At 49.8% G+C, this 13,525-nt stretch overlaps 1 protein-coding gene across 1 annotated transcript in view; it reads left to right on the top strand.

Annotated features, from left to right (window-relative positions):
- Positions 1-542: 542 nt before the first annotated feature.
- Positions 543-13,525, top strand: part of NDC1 (NDC1 transmembrane nucleoporin) — a 29,887-nt gene continuing 16,904 nt past the window's right edge. The window contains exons 1-6 of the mRNA XM_078876824.1: positions 543-1,110; positions 2,435-2,555; positions 8,326-8,427; positions 10,677-10,851; positions 12,055-12,181; positions 13,155-13,263. Coding sequence (XP_078732950.1) covers positions 1,078-1,110; positions 2,435-2,555; positions 8,326-8,427; positions 10,677-10,851; positions 12,055-12,181; positions 13,155-13,263 — 667 coding nt within the window. The 5' untranslated portion in view covers positions 543-1,077. The remainder of the gene's footprint in view (positions 1,111-2,434; positions 2,556-8,325; positions 8,428-10,676; positions 10,852-12,054; positions 12,182-13,154; positions 13,264-13,525) is intronic.

Below are 13,525 nucleotides of genomic sequence, written 5' to 3' on the forward strand. Positions count from 1 at the left end.
TGGTATCGCGAATATCGTGTGTTATCGCGAATATCGTGTGGCATCGCGAATATCGTGTGGTATCGCGAATATCGTGTGGCATCGCGAATATCGTGTGCTATCGCGAATATCGTGTGATATCGCTAATATCGTGCGGCATCGCGAATATCGTGTGGTATCGCTAATATCGTGTGGCATCGCGAATATCGTGTGGCATCGCGAATATCGTGTGTTATCGCGAATATCGTGTGGTATCGCTAATATCGTGTGGATTTCGCGAATATCGTGTGGCATTGCGAATATTGCCAGGTCCTCGCAAAAAAGGTTTTTTTAAACTCGAGGGTTTCTTTTTTTTACCTGGTTAAATGAAGGTGAAATAAAATAAATACAATAAATAAAATAAAAATTGCGTGGTATCGCTAATATTCGCGTGATATCGCTAATATCGTGTGGATTTCGCTAATATCGTGCGATATCGCGATACGGGGCGATATCGCGATATCGCGATACGGCGGCGGTTGGCGCCGGGTCCTGCAGGCAGCGCGCGGGACGCCCCAAGAGACGAGGACCCCACCGAGCAACATGGCGGCGCGCATCGGGAGCGCGGCGCGGTTTGAATGAGGAAAGCGTGAAGAGGCCGGAACCTCACCTCGTCTCTCGATCTCCTCCTCCTCTTAACGCCTCCTCGTCTCTCTACCACCTCCTCGTCTCTCTACCACCTCCTCGTCTCTCTACCACCTCCTCGTATCTCTACCACCTCCTCGTCTCTCTACCACCTCCTCTCTCTACGCCTCCAAGTCTCACATCGTCTCTCCACGTCCTCCACGTCGTCCTCAACCATCACCCCGTCCCGACATCACCTCGTCACCGACTTGTCCTCCTCACCCACCTCATGTATCCACCCACCTCGTCTCCACACCTCTTCCTGTATCCACCTCGCACGCTACGCTCACTCTACCTCGCCTCTCAGTCTCCCTTCCTCCGCCACATTCTCGTTTCTTAATCTCGCCTGCTAATTCTACGTTGTACCGACCCACCTCTTCTACACACACCTCGTTCTGCCCTCACCTCGTCTCGTCCACTCTCCACGTCGCCCCAATGGGTACCACGAGGCACTGGTTTCTGCAGAGGGTGAGAATTCATCATTCGAACGCGGTGTGACTCTCCCATCTCAAGGAAAACCTCGCGATGCTTTTACCATTTAACAACAACAAAAGGCAGCGTTTAAACCGCGCCTGCGTTATGTCAAATGCACGTTCCGATGATCACTGTTATGTTGTTTTTATAGCTGTATTTTGGTGATTTTTAAAACGTTTTGGTTTAGCCATGTTTGTTTGTTGGAGTACATAGTTAGCCTGATAACTTTAATCTAAATTGTATTATGGTTGTTATTGTTTGACTTGCATCCCACCGAGATGTTTGCACACAACATTGATATACGGTGTTTTTTTCTGGAAGACTGCTGTTTTTTCCTGGATTTTTCTAGTTGCGTGTTGTCCCTTCAAGATGTTCCTTGTTCATGTTTTTGTTTGTTGCGGTTGCACCTGAGCCAAGAGCCGCATGGCTCACAGGGTTATATACCTAATACATGAAACTGAAAAGTTGAACTTCTTTCGCACCCTACATAGCCAACCGTGCGTGTGAATGTGCGCAAAGGTTAACAACGAGCCGAGTTGTTAGACTCGGGGTGAGTTGGGAGAAACTTGAAGGCCGTGAAGTTGACGGCTTTGTGGTAGTCCCCCCCCCGCCCCATGAGCGGTCGTCTTGCAGGTACCCACCGGAGGTTGCTGTGTACGGGGAGCGGTGGTGCAGCGGTTAGCGTCACTAAACCCGGCGACCCGAGATCGATTCCCGCCCACGGCCACCGAACATCCAGTGACGATTATCTAAACCGGTCCTGGGCCTCCCCTAGGTCGACTCGGCCTCAAATGAGTACCTGGTGCGATGTGTAAACATCGCCACTGGGGAAACAAAGGCGGCCGGGCGTGCTTGCTGGCCACCCATCCCCCTCGTGCGCCGTGCCGGCCTTCGTAGGTGCTCGCTAACAGCGCTTGCCTCAACAGTCTGTTTAGGCTATACGGGGGATCTTTGTCTTTTGCTGTGTATGTGATAGTCTTATGGGGAGCGGTAGCGCAGCAGTCTGCGAGTTCGCCAACACCGGTGACGATTATCTCAACCGGTCCTGGGCCTCCTCTAGGTCGACTCGGCCTCAAACGAGTACCTGTTGGGATGTTTTAAGCAGCGCCACGAGGAAGACGAAGACGGCCGGGCGTGGTGTGCGTGCTACTGACTGACTTCCTCGTGTTACCATGACGGCCTTCATGAGAGTGCTCGCAAACAGCACTTGCCTCAGCAGTCTGTTAAAAGGTTACACGGGGGCGGCGGCGGTGGGGGGGGGGGTAAATGTCTTTGATGTCATCCCCTCTCTGCCCTTGCTTCTCCGCGTGCGGTGCAGGAGCTGCGCTGGCGTGTGGCGGCCGCGGTGGCGTGGGCCGTGCTGATGCTGCCCGTGTTCACGGCCGCCTACCTGGCCGTCGCCCGCCTCGACCCCCTCCACCCGCTGCTCTGGGTCGCCGGTCAGAGCAACCCCGCGAACTCTCGCACGACCGTCGCGACCGCGCGCCTTGTTTGCGAGCGCCTATTGTGGGAACGTTCTTGCTTGTGGCACGTAAGAAGGCCCTGCGGTGGGGAAGTGTTAGTTACCTCGCCTGGTATACAGGATGTTGTGGGTTTGATCCCGACTCCGATGCCTGTAAATTTGGAATTTGAATCTCTCTCCCCGTGGTCACGTGGATTTTTCTACGGGTCCTCCGGTTTTTCCCGCCACATCTAGAATCAAAGTGCGCTTAGAGTATTTGGCCGCTCAAAATTTACACGTGATAAAGCCACTTCGTTGAGCTATGATCTGTGGCCAGGTCGCTTTTGAAAAAGAGCTAGATAGCTCAGTTGGCCTGACGTGGTAAAATAAAAAGTTTAGTTTAGACGGTTGGGTGAATGAGTTTGGGCGGGACACGTCGCTTGAGTCAAAAGTTATACTGGTAGGAACGAAGTGGACCAGACCACCAATAGATTAATGTGTCCGTCCGTCCGCGTCTGTCCGTCCGTCCGTCCGCGTTTGTCCGTCCGTCCGTGTATCAACATCGCCCCCTACTGCAAACACTTGGCATGACCCTGTCCGACAAGATGGCCGCCCGCTCCCCCTGCGATCTGTGAATTTAACAAGATGGCCGTCGCTTCCGGCGCATCACGGCAAAACTTTAAACTTCGCTTCAAAATTACTTTACTGAAACGCAGCACGTTTATTAAAAAAATGACTTTACTGAAACGCAGCACGTTTATTTAAAAAATTACTTTACTGAAACGCAGCACGTTTTTTTAACACATAGACAAGAAACATTTATTAACACAGAGACGAGATACATTTAATCGCCTTATTTGTGCACGAAAAGCACGGCGCGAGGCCTAGTGCGGCAGGCTTCGCGAGGCCTAGTGCGGCAGGCTTACTAACACAGAGATGAAACGCAGCACATTTATTTAAAAAAAAATTACTTTACTGAAACGCAGCACGTTTTTTTAACACAGAGACAAGAAACATTTATTAACACAGAGACGAGATACATTTAATCGCCTTATTTGTGCACGAAAAGCACGGCGCGAGGCCTAGTGCGGCAGGCTTCGCGAGGACTAGTGCGGCAGGCTTATTAAAACAGAGATGAAACGCAGCACGTTTATTTAAAAAAAAAATACTTTACTGAAATGCAGCACGTTTTTTTAACACAGAGACAAGAAACATTTATTAACACAGAGACGAGATACATTTAATCGCCTTATTTGTGCACGAAAAGCACGGCGCGAGGCCTATTGCGGCAGGCTTCGCGAGGCCTAGTGCGGCAGGCTTATTAACACAGAGATGAAACGCAGCACGTTTATTTAAAAAAAAATACTTTACTGAAACGCAGCACGTTTTTTTAACACAGAGACAAGAAACATTTATTAACACAGAGACGAGATACATTTAATCGCCTTATTTGTGCACGAAAAGCACGGCGCGAGGCCTAGTGCGGCAGGCTTCGCGAGGCCTAGTGCGGCAGGCTTATTAACACAGAGATGAAACGCAGCACGTTTATTTAAAAAAAAATACTTTACTGAAACGCAGCACGTTTTTTTTAACACAGACAAGAAACATTTATTAACACAGAGACGAGATACATTTAATCGCCTTATTTGTGCACGAAAAGCACGGCGCGAGGCCTAGTGCGGCAGGCTTCGCGAGGCCTAGTGCGGGAGGCTTATTAACACAGAGATGAAACGCAGCACGTTTATTGTTGTTGTGCATATTGGCAGTGGTGCCTGACTCGGCTGAATCTGCAGCCCGGCAGCGGCAGAGCAGAGGCAGCGAGAGGCCTCGTCGCTGCTGCTATTCACTCGCTTATAGTTCTACCGTGTTCACTACATCTCTGTCGTGTTCACTACATCTGCTGTGTTCACTACATCTCTGCCGTGTTCACTATCATCTCTACATCTCTGTCGTGTTCACTATCATCTCTACATCTCTGTCGTGTTCACTACATCTCTGTCGTGTTCACTATCATCTCTACATCTCTGTCGTGTTCACTATATCTCTGTCGTGTTCACTATCATCTCTACATCTCTGTCGTGTTCACTACATCTCTGCCGTGTTCACATCTCTGCCGTGTTCACCACATCTGTCGTGTTCACCACATCTCTGCCGTGTTCACTACATCTCTGCCGTGTTCACTACATCTCTGTCGTGTTCACTACATCTCTGCCGTGTTCACTACATCTGTTGTGTTCACTACATCTGCTGTGTTCACTACATCTGCCGTGTTCACTACATCTCTGCCGTGTTCACTACATCTCTGCCGTGTTCACCACATCTCTGCCGTGTTCACCACATCTCTGCCGTGTTCACCACATCTCTGCCGTGTTCACCACATCTCTGCCGTGTTCACCACATCTCTGCCGTGTTCACTACATCTCTGTCGTGTTCACTACATCGTATTCACACGCAAGTATTTCTACTTGTGCTGCAATATTTGATTATTTAGCTGCTGGCTGCATGTTTGGTGGCGATGCTACCGTTATAGTAGCACCAACTGCGGTTGGTTCTGGGTCCATGGAAACGACGCTTTTCACTGCGAGTTTGTAAAGGGTTCCAGCAGCAAATGCGGTCTCTGTTTCAGCAAGCATCTTTTCAACGTGGGCGTCCAGACAACCATTGGGGTCTTCAAAGTCGTGGTTGTTTTCGGTATCCATGTCGTGCGCGCGAATAAAAACTCGAAGTGCCAAACAAACACTGCTCAATGTAGTCTGTTATATGAATATGCCTAACGCCCGTTTATTCAACTCTATGTAGACGACATAAAATGCACCAAGGTGCCGTTTATTCCCTCTTTTTTATTTCACCTTTATACTAGTAAATGCATTCGAGTTTCCCCATCTAAGGTCAATTAATCTCAGATGTGATCGTTTGGAAATGAAAGACTACAAGTCTTTAAATCTCACAGCGTTTCTTGTCAAAACAAACACTTTTAATTAACGTTACACTAGAATACAGTAATTTTTTCTTTAACTCCTCTATACCCGGTCGATATCCCTGTACCGGTACTAAGTATTATTCCTACCAGCCCACCCCGCAGGGTCCTGTTTTACAATTGAGATGGTGGCCTTGCCCTATTTGTATTTATAATGCTGAGCAAGTGGTGGAGATTCAACATTATTATGGTGGGGCCAAGGACAACCACTGTTAACTTCCCCACAAAGTGGTTCTCGTTTTTATTGACCTCAGAGGGATGGTGGACGGAGTCAACTCACAGCCAGGATATGAAACTAAACAGAAACTAAAGCATTTTTTATTTTAACAGGTAAGGCCCACTGAGCTATATAGTTCTTTTTTTGAACGACCTGGCCACAAATGATCACCCAATGAAGTTGCTTATCACGTGGACATTTCTAGCAGCCAAGTACTCTAAACGCATGTTTCTAAATGTGGAGGGAAAAATCCGAGGACCCAGACAAAAATCCATACGACTTGGGGAGAACATGCAAACTCCAAAAAACAGGCATCATCAGGGTCGGGATTGAACTCATGACCTCCTGTATACCAGGCGAGACAGTTACCTAGGTATAAGATCAAATAAATCACGACGTTTCGGGCGCAACACAAGCGCCCATCATCAGGTGGGAAAGCCTGGTCAGCTGCTGAGGCAGACTGTTTTAAAAGCAGACCATGCTTTTCCACCTGATGATGGACGTTTGTGTTGCGCCCGAAACGTGATTTATTTTATTTTATACCTACGTGACTTTACCGAAAGAACCAAAAAGAATGGATTCCTGCAGTCACGAAAGCTTCAAATCAAGATTGAGGCAGTTACCATCTCGCCATCGCGGCACCCTCTTGCAACCTTGCGATTGGGAGTCTCTCGCCCTACCGCTGAACTACCTGGACACTCGGCGACGAGGGATGATAAATGGTAGCTGAGAAAAATGACTCGGTGGCAGCCAAGGGACTGAATGCACGGGATTTTCAAGCATAGCAACTTAATGGTCTCAACCCGGACACCAATGATTGCACACACACACTAACTAACCCATATATTTACGCGATCTAACCAAAAAACACTCTATTTTGGATAATATTGGTCGCAAAAGCCTACGTGTTAAACTAACCCATCACGTTAAATTTGGCTGTGCACTTAATTTTACTCAAATTCTGTCTGATCATTTAAAATACTCCATTGGTTTAATGCGACAAACAGTCCGTGGCATAGCAGGTGCGAAAGTGCTGGCCTCTACTGTGTTGATGAGACGTCACTTGCACAATGTGTTCCCTGATATCTACTTCCACGGGCGTTGTCTCATGGAGGTACTTGCTGCTCTACAAGAGTTCCGAACCGATTCTTTGTCTGATGACATGATGCTGACAGCACAATCTGGATAAAGTTGGAGGAGAGGGGGGGGGGTATTTCTCCTTGACAAAATTTGCAACAAAAAGAACCTGAGTGGCATACTGAACGTAGTTTTCTGGTTAGATTTTTGTTGCTATTTCATTTATACCTGATGATGATTGCTTGTGTTGCAATCGAAACGTCGTATGCTATTATTTAATTTATTATTTTATCTTTATACGTGACTTTACCGAAAGAACCAAAGAATGAACGTAGTGATTTTTTTTTTTTATCTTGGCCCAAGTGCCATTAGTGTTGTGGCATCACAGAGTGAAAGAGAGAGAGAGGGCGAGTGCTCTTGAGCATTCCACACCCTCGTATGCCGAGCGTCTCCATCACTATCGGAGCTCCTGTTCACTCGGCGCCACTTGACTCCGTGGTTTATGCAGACTAAAATGGGGTGCCGCCTTTGTTCCTGCTGCATCGCGCGTGTACGAGAGTGAGTGTGTGTGTGCTGGCCACTCCACCCCCTTGTGTGCCATGTCAGCCTTCATAGGTGCTCACTAACAGCACTCGCCCCAACAGCTTGTTAAGGCTACACGGGGAATCTTTGTCTTTGTGTATGTGGGTAGCAGCGGTGTAGTGCTTAGCGCGCTGCGCTACGAACCTGGCAACCGGTGTTCGGTTCATGCTCATGACTAACACTGGTGATGATTATCATAAGCGGTCAAGGGCCTCCCCTAGGTCGACTGGGCCTCAAATGAGTGTGGTGTGTAAACATCACCACTGGGGAGATAAAGGTGTCCGGGCGTGGTGTTGGCCACCCACCCCCTCGTGTGCCGTGCCGGCCATCGTAGGTGCTGCTCGCTAACAGCACTTGCCCCAAAAGTCTGTTATAGATTTTACGGGGGATCTTTGTTTTTGGGGAGAGCGGTCGTGTTAGTGGTTAATGCACCGTGCTACAAACCCAAAAACCGTGAGTTCACTTCCTCCTGGCCACAGCGAACGTCAGCGGCAAATGTCTAAACCTGTCCTGAGCCTCCCTAAGATGGACTCGTCTATAAATGAATATGTGGTGTGGTGTGTTAAAGAAACACAAAAGTCCGCACTCGAGATAGAGAGGTGGCAGGGAATGGTGTTGGCCTCAGCACCCCTCGTGTTTCGTTGCGGCCATAATAAGTGCTTGCCAACAGCAATTGCCCCACCTGGGATATTATTGTTTGTCTGTTTCTGAGTTATATCTATGCGTGTGAGAGTAGAGAGTGCAGGTGGTTTATCTAGCATTCACCTGAGTCACTTAACCCAAAGCACCTGGATCTCAAAGTACACCTAGTCTGGCACAAGTCCCATGGTGACACCTCTGCCATTTCGTGGCCAATGGCAGTTGTTTATGCACATGTCTGTGTGCCTGTATGTCTCTGTGTGTGTGTGTGTGCAGACACCCTGAGCGAGCTCGCGAGCTCCCACATGCTATTAACCTTGACGCTGCTGTCGCTAATGCTGCTGCTGGTGTCGGCGTTCGACTCCAGGAATTACACGGGTCAGCCCCGGCGTCTCCCGCCACCACCGGCACACCTCATGCGACCTCCCTCGCTGCCCCCTGCTCCCTCCGTTTCCCCGAGAACTCCCGCAGAAGCCTCTATTCGGCCGGCAGAGAGCGCCACGCTGGCGAGATGTTAACTACCTCACCTGGTATATGGGTCGGAGGTCGTGGGTTCGATCCTGACTCTGACGATGCCTGCTGTATATTTGGAGTTTGCATGGTCTCTTCGTGGTCACGTAGATTTTTCTCCGGGTCCTCCGGTTTTTTCCTCCACATGCGTTCGGAGTATTTGGCTGCTATAAATGTCCACGTGACAAGCCACTTCGTTGAGCTATCATTTGTGGCCAGGTCGCTTCTAAATAAGAACTTCATAGCTCAGCGGGCCTTACCTGTTGAAATAAGAACAGTTTATCATTGTTTATAGAGTCGACCCGCTGAGACCATTCAAACGTGGGAACGTGGTCCTCGCCAAAAATTACCCAATGGGAATTCCACAAAGCGTCAATCATTGCCCACTGCTGGCGGATCCCCGCTCGCAGGCCAGGTTCTGAGTGGCCTTGTCTTCACAGGCATGGCTGCAACTGGGGGTTCCCTTTAAATCGTTTGACATGTGATGTAAGTTGTAAAAAAAATTGGCTTTTACCCTTTCCTGAAAAAATACAGGATGTGTTAAGATGTTCAAATGCCAAATTGATACCTGTTGCAATGCAACAGTCTGCTTTACCACATGCTTGTGCTTGTGATAAAGCATGCAAGCAAACAAGCTTTGACAATGTATGCATTGTTTTTAAAACTGATTGGCCTACACCAGAGACAGCCTCCGTTATGGTCTTGTCTCACCACCAGTGCTAAACCAGAGAACAACTCCAAAATGCGAACAACACAGAGGCAATGCAAATATCAAAGCATTGGTAGCTTGGATTGAGCAGTTGAGCCTGTTCTGTTTCCGTAATTTTGATACCGGTGTAGTGACGCAGATCAGAGACAGCGACACTTGGAGGCACGTCTTTATTTAACAAGCACCATCGGGATAGATACACACCCTACATGGGTGAACACTATTATAATTAAGTCCGTCTATTTTTGGCGGTACTACTTAATTAGAACAGTTGGTAGGCTGTCTGACTAAGAGCACTCCAGGATAGTTAAGACGGAGGCGACGATGAGGAGATGGTGACGACGACGAGATGGGACTTCCCGTTGGGCCCCTTCTATGATCTTTCCCCGAGATGTCCCCCTCTCGTCTATACTGTGGCCTGCTGGCGTGAGTCAGAGGTCGCAACCGGGTACCCGATACCCGTACCCTACCCGATACCCGGCTACCCGTACCCAGCCGGGTACGGGTATGGGTAGGCCGTGAGTCACTGGTGAGTAACTGTTTGTCACTCATTTCCTAACGTCTTGTCTCTTCTCACAATTCAAGTTCCTAGAATCAACCCACCCGCGCCTGCAACATGGCTTCATCCCAGAGGTCGCAATCAGGTACCCGATACCCTTACCCTACCCGTACCCGGCCGGGTACGAGTAGGGTACGTGTACCCGTTTGCGACCCTGGTGCGGCCGGGTACGGGTAAGGAATCAAAACCCGATTGCGACCTCTGGCGTGAGTACTGCCATACACCGCAGTTACCCTTTTCCGCCAGCAGCCAGCGCTATACCGCTACACCGGCATTAAATGTTCCCGTAGATTTATGTATGTTGAACTTCTTTCGCACCGTACGTAGCCAACTGTGCTAATCGGAGGTGCAGGTATAGATAATTCATCATTGGTCATAAAGGTGGCTCTGCTCGTTCACTCAATTCTGGTTTTTTATTCAATTTTACAGAAAAAACGAATAAACTCTTCAAGACCGTGAGAATTATCCCCGGAATCTTGAATGTGAGAATTAGCCTTCCACCTTTTCTTAGAAAGTGGTTCGCTATTAATTTATCCTGTACAGTACATGTAGTCGTTTTTAAAGTGTTATTAAACGGTCAATATTGAATTGTAAATGTTTTAGTAGTTTGGAGTTCATAATAACTTAAACATTAATTAATTATTTGCGACGTACTGGACCACCTCTCCCCCACAACAAGAAAAGGCTGCGATCACAATTAGTCCAGCTTCGAAATGATTGATCGACTATGCATGTCGCTCTACACGTGGACCGCCCACCCCCAGCCACCCCCAGCCACCCCCAGCCACCCCCTCCCTGCCGTAGTAGCACACTTCTGATGCTTGCTCCCCTGCCTCCCCTTCCTCCCAGCGGTGGTGCTGGTGCCGTGCACGCCGCTGGGCGCGCTCGCCGGCGCCGTCAGTCCTCACCGCTTGCTGCACTGCGCCGCACACGCCGTGGCCGGCCTGCTGGCGGCGTGGTGCGCCGTCCTCACCGCTGGTGGCGCCTACCGGTCGCTGAGCATCACGTGTGACACGCAGCGCAGGCGAGTAGTGGGGGAGGGGGTGGAATTGGCCCCTGCCGTGGGAATGTGGAATTGTTGAATGGTGGTTTGGTGCTGTTGACGGCGAGGGCTGTGCCATGGCCCTTTGGGCGAGGAGACGTTTTCTGATTGTTTTAATTTTTCCTTTTCTCCAATTTTATACAAATGTAAGCTACTTTTTTATTTTACAAGGGAGGTACCACTGAGCTATATAGCTCTGGCTATCTCAAATGATAGCTCAACAAAGTGGCTTATCGTGTGGGAATGTATCACAGCCAAATACTCTGAATGCACCTTGATTTTAAATGTGGAGGGAAAAACTGGAGGATCCGGAGAAAAATCCACGTGACCACGGAGAGAGAGAGAACACGCAAACTCCAAATATACAGCAGGCGTCACGGTCGGGATCGAACCCACAACCAGGCGAGGTAGTTAACATCTCGCTCCATATAAAATCGTGATGGTGGCGTGATGATGCAAAGGATCCATTTAGACCTCTCGCAGAGTAGTGCAACCCCCTCCCTATTTGAGAACAAACCACGGAAGTTGATATAACAGAGCTACCCCTGAGATCCCTTCAAGTGACCCCTGGTCCAGCGTTTTCCCGCTCACCATAACACTGAGAGTAATGTTTGCGCATAACCGTCAAACCTTTTTTTTTTCTACATAAATCCGCACTTTAGCAGCGTGGTGAAGTATGGTCAAACAACCCCCATGAACGACGTGGCATGGGTAGGCCTTTGTCCTGTAGAGTTGTCATTTTTAATTTTATCACTGTCACCCCCTTCACAATTTTTTTGTGTGCGTGCATACATGCGTGGTGCATGTATGCATCTCATGTGTACTTTAATGTGAGTGTTCATCCTAGTGTGTGTGTGTATGTTCATGTGTGGTGCAATTGGGAGCGGTAGGTGTTGTGGTTGGCATTACGGTGCCCAGTGACCCAAGTTTGATCCTCGCTCACGGCCAACACCAGTGACAAGGATCTGAACCAGTCCTGGGCCTACCCTTGGTTGACTCAGCCTCAAATGAGTACCTGGAGCAGTGTGTAAACATCGCCACTGGGGGAGACGAAGGCTCCCAGGCGTGGTGCTGGCCGCCCACCCCCTCGTGGATGCTATTCCAGCCTTCTTAGGTGCTCGCTGACAGCACTTGCCCAAACAGTCGGTTAAGGCTGCATGGATGACCTTTGTCTTTGTGCTGCAGCGCTGTTGGCGAGTGCCTGAGCGAGCGCCACCTCTTCGTGCTGCTCTTCGGGGGCTTCGTGGGCGCCACCTACAGCTTCCTCTACTTCCACAGCCACATGTACTACGTCCCGTTCCCCGCCATACAGGTGGCCCTCATCGCACCCACCCATCCACCCAACGCACTCCGCCTGCAGTAGCAATGATGATGTATGGGTTGTTTTTTATTCATGTTTTTATTGCGGTAAGCACACAAAGCCCGGTTCAACGCGTCAATGGTTTCTGGGGGGGGGGACAAAAAAAGCGAGGGGGCGGGGAACTTGGGGGAACTTTCACCGCTTGGTCGTGTATAGGTGGTAGGGGGGGGATGCCCGGTGCCCTCCTTGACGGGGTCTTCCGTTGGGGGAGGAAGTGAGAGCTTATACATATGGGGGGGGGGGAAGAGGGGCGGGTGGAAGTTAGTATGTATGTTGAACTTCTTTCGCACACCGTACGTAGCCAACCGTGCTAATCAAAGGCGCGGGAAGATTTTGTCGAATAATAATAATGTTCATGTACAGTCCTTTAGCCTAACCGGCTCCTTTGTGCAGCAGGAGAACGCGTTAGCTTGCAATGGCAGCCCAGTGTTCCGTGTCTCGTGTTCTCGTTATAAGACGCAAACCCCCCCCCCCCCACCACTGTGCAGCCCTTTTTTGCAGCATGCAGCATGGAGAACACACACTCGGTTGCAATCGCAGCCTGGTGTTCTTTGTGTTTTTGTTATAATACGCGAACCCGTCTTGCAAATTTTTTCACAGCACGCTGCAGAAAAACACACTCCCAGTCGCAGTTGAAACCCAATGTTCCCTGCCTGCCTTTAAAGATACAAATCCTAGTGCAACTGTATTTGCAGCACGCGGACGCGCTCTAAGTTGTAATGGCAGCCCAGTGAGTGTTCCGTGTATGCATTTAAAGACTTTACGCTGTTTGAGCCATTTTTGCAGCATGGCGAACGCACCTTATCAGCTCCAATCACATCCCAGCGTTCTTTGCCCTATGTGTATTCTTCTTGTTCAAAATTGCAAACCCCGCCCCTCCCCTATCCGTCCACCTCCCCACCACCCTTGCTTCGCCATCCCGCAGATGTACAAGTACCGGCGATTCCGAGCACTGCTGCCACGCATTCTAACCCACAGTGGCGCCCAGTCCCTGCGGCTGCTGCGCTACTACTGCCTTCTCTACTTCCTGCTTGGTACGGCGGGAGTACACGGCGGAGTGTGGCGAGTGGCGCAGCGTGGTTGGCATAGGGCCCTGGCAGAGGTCACAACCGGGTACCCGATACCCGTACCCTACCCGATACCCGGCTACCCGTACCCGGCCGGGTACGGGTACGGGTAGCCGTTTGCGACCCTGGTGCGGCCGGGTACGGGTAGACCGTGAGTCACTGGTGAGTAACTGTTTGTCACTCATTTCGGGTAGGGTACCCATACCCGGCCGGGTACGGGTACCCATTT

This window comes from Lampetra fluviatilis, chromosome 46, assembly GCF_964198595.1.
Source record: "Lampetra fluviatilis chromosome 46, kcLamFluv1.1, whole genome shotgun sequence".
Classification (NCBI taxonomy): Eukaryota; Metazoa; Chordata; class Hyperoartia; order Petromyzontiformes; family Petromyzontidae; genus Lampetra; species Lampetra fluviatilis.